The sequence below is a fragment of the Cannabis sativa genome, chromosome X (assembly GCF_029168945.1).
Source record: "Cannabis sativa cultivar Pink pepper isolate KNU-18-1 chromosome X, ASM2916894v1, whole genome shotgun sequence".
NCBI lineage: Eukaryota > Viridiplantae > Streptophyta > Magnoliopsida > Rosales > Cannabaceae > Cannabis > Cannabis sativa.
This window is the reverse complement of record NC_083610.1, coordinates 2,694,525-2,697,788: the sequence shown is the minus strand read 5'-3', so window position 1 is coordinate 2,697,788 and position 3,264 is coordinate 2,694,525. Positions and strand designations below refer to the sequence as shown.

The following is a 3,264-nucleotide window of genomic DNA, read 5'->3' as shown; positions in this document are numbered from 1 at the left end:
GCTTATTATTTTTTTACAGTACAAGTTCCTTATTTTAACTATATATTTATGTTGTACCTAATTTATGTTTGATAGAAATGAAAAGTTACTTACCAAAAAAAATGATCTATGTTTCTTCTTCATGATGATACTTTCTATCTACTTTTACAAATAATCATTTTAAATGTGGGGTATAAGATAGGTACTAGTAGGTGAAGCTTACTACTATATAAGTTGGCTATATATACTAGTAGTTTTTCATCAATAACAAAGTGTCTCTATAATAAATATTTTGTAAGAAGATATATAATAGAGTGAACTAAAAAAACTAATAGAAGATCAATATGAAAGGCAAAACTAGGGTTATTGTGAGTGTTCTGTTAGTGAGCCTTGTTTTAGGACAAATTCAAGTTGAGGCGAAGAGTTGTTGTCCAACAACCACTGCTAGAAATATCTACGATGCATGTCGTTTTACGGGAGGCTCAAGAGAATTTTGTGCAAAACTCAGCGGATGCAAAATCATTTCTGGGAATACATGTCCCGACGGTTATAAGCATGACATTCTCGAAAACAATGGTACTTAAAATAAACAAACTCATTTAATTATTGTTTGCACTAATAATTCATTATTGATTAGTTAACATCATTTAAATTTGACTCATTTAACTAAGGTGGTGATTCTGCCAATGAATACTGTAAGTTGGGGTGTACATCCTCTGTGTGCGATCCCTTAACCACTCTCCAAGACTCTGGTAATTAAACCTTTATTATTATTATTATTATTATTATTATTATTATTATTATTATTATTATTATTATTATTATTATTATTATTATGCTTATTTCTTACTATTATTCTAATTATATGCAACTTAATTGTATCGGTGACTAACTAGACGCAAGTGAAGTTGTGAAGGAAGCTGTTGAAAAATGTACGAAGGCATGTTTTGCTATTTGCACTAAGGGTTCCATTACTGCTACTCCATTTGAAATTGCTATGACGGAGTAATAATTGTCATCTAAGGGGTGTCGTCTTTTCTTGGCTTTCAATAATTGTCATATATAATGTGACAAAAATATGCTAGACTTGTCTAATGCTATCTAGCTACTTGTGTTTAAGGTGTTTCCGATTTGTATGTGTCGTAGAAGATTGTCGATCCTAGATTGTATATTCTTCTACTTGTTGTTATCCAAATTAATAAAGACTAATTAATATGTGTCTTGTTTTAATCTTCTTCTCAATTATTTTGGTTGGTTTCTATTTATATTCCACACGTCGTATAAATTTCAGTCTCATCTTATTTAACTTCAGAATCTTTTCCTGTCACACTGTTGATCGATTTGGCCTCAAAAATAGTACCACTGTGTGATCCACTCTTCAAAGTGTTTATTAATTTTGAGATGTTGGAAGAATATATATATTTTTTTATCATTAAGATGACCGAAACCAAAAAAAAAATTAGTTAGTTCTTTTGTAGTTAATTTGCTGACAAATTAGTTATCGAACATAAAATTTAAACAAAATTTAATATACTAACAAATTTTATAGATTGTAATTATTTTTAATTTAATATTTAAAAGTTATCATGTAATATTTTAAATTGGTCTATTTTTAATGAGAATTTTTGTTAGATTTCAATATATATATATACATATATAAGAAAGCTAAATAATATATCTTCAACATCATAGAATAAATTAAATTACAAACAAAATTGACTATACTAACTAATTTTTTGACAAACAATATGGTTAGTTCTAATATTTTATTGAAATTAGTAACATAATGGTTACTCAAAATAATAATGTAAATATATTATAAGTAATACGACAATATAAATATAATCTTAAATAACTAAAACTATGATTTTAAAAATAATTTCAAATCATTAAAACTATGATTTTTAGGCAAAGCAAACTTGACTCCAAGTTAAAAAATGCAATTTGCTACGATTACCTGACTCACCCTATAAAAAATCACGAAACAATTTATCGACTTCAGCAGTAACTTTTTGGGGTAAAATAAAGATGCTCATCCAGTAATTCTTAATCCCCAACAACACAGACTGAACTAAGAGAGCTCTTCATGCAAAGGATAAGTGGCGACTGGTCCAACCATGTAATTTATTTTGTACCTTAAATCAACAATTCCACCACAGTTTGAAGCCTTCATTTGATAGGACACAGATTAATCTCGTAAGATAGTTCATGACTAGCACAAACAACAAGGGAGAGATAGGATCTTCACACCCTTAAAAGAACCATGAACTCTCGCCCATTGAGCATCAAAGAATACGACGTACCACCGCATAAGCAAACTAGAGTCGATCGAGGTTATAATTTTGAAGGGAAGCAAAGACTTTTTTCATCAAACCAGTTGATAAATATAATTTTGTTTTATATATAACTAAATATATATATATAATATCTTTTTTATCAATGTATATTGTATCTAATTAAATTAAGTCGAGTTTTAATTAGATTTTGAAAGTGTCATCTAATAACCGATTCAGTATAAGTACTAGAATCTAACAATTCATTTTTAATCCAATTCAATCCTATTCTACTTTTTATAATTTGATTGGACTGTTGTCTATAATTATTGGATAGATTTGAATATGTTGGCCCTATATGTGCACATATCACTACTCATCGAATCATAATTTTATAATTATTACCTGTTGTTATATTTGAACACGTACATATTTATATATGAACTAGAGGAAAGGTGTTATATATGTGTGCCTAATTAAAATGACAGATGGAAAAAAGTCGTGGGTCCAAAATCTTGACTTTCGGAGAAGTTTATAATTAACAAAAAGTCAAGGTTTTTCCTACTAATAATAATAAAGCAATGCATGAAAACCACTATCTATACTCCTTTTGGGTTGGTGTGTTCTTTATAAAAAATATAAAAAATAAAATAATGAGTGTATATATATACTATATAGTACAAAAAACCTTATAGACTATATAATTTACTTTGTAAATAAAAACTCTATTAATATCAAGGATTGAGTTAGTTAGGAATTAGTTCATGTCAGTTAGAATTAGTTAAGATTCTATTAGTTGTAAAGGTGTCAATTCAGTTGATTGTTGTAACTAACTTGATTCTGTTCAAGTGTACTAATTGAGTTATATATATAGCTCTCTTCCTTTGTAATCATTTTTCAATATAATCAATAATACTCTCAACAGAGAGATTCATACTCTGTTTTTCTCTTCCGCAACTAATATGGTATCATAGCAGGGATTTCTGAACAACCTCCATTGATTTTTCTCCTC

At 28.1% G+C, this 3,264-nt stretch overlaps 1 protein-coding gene across 1 annotated transcript; it reads left to right on the top strand.

Moving 5' to 3' along the window:
• The first annotated feature begins 228 nt into the window (after positions 1-228).
• Positions 229-1,209, top strand: LOC115712629 (thionin). The gene is made up of 3 exons (XM_030640936.2): positions 229-555; positions 651-731; positions 876-1,209. The coding sequence occupies exons 1-3, from the start codon at positions 324-326 to the stop codon at positions 986-988; spliced, it is 426 nt and encodes a 141-aa protein (XP_030496796.1). The 5' UTR covers positions 229-323; the 3' UTR covers positions 989-1,209.
• Positions 1,210-3,264: the final 2,055 nt, after the last annotated feature.

Coding starts and splice junctions, on each gene's coding strand:
- LOC115712629 (XM_030640936.2), top strand. CDS start 324: ATGAAAGGCAAAACTAGGGTTATTGTGAGTGTTCTGTTAGTGAGCCTT. Junction 556..650: donor TGACATTCTCGAAAACAATG/GTACTTAAAATA, acceptor CATTTAACTAAG/GTGGTGATTCTGCCAATGAA. Junction 732..875: donor AACCACTCTCCAAGACTCTG/GTAATTAAACCT, acceptor GTGACTAACTAG/ACGCAAGTGAAGTTGTGAAG.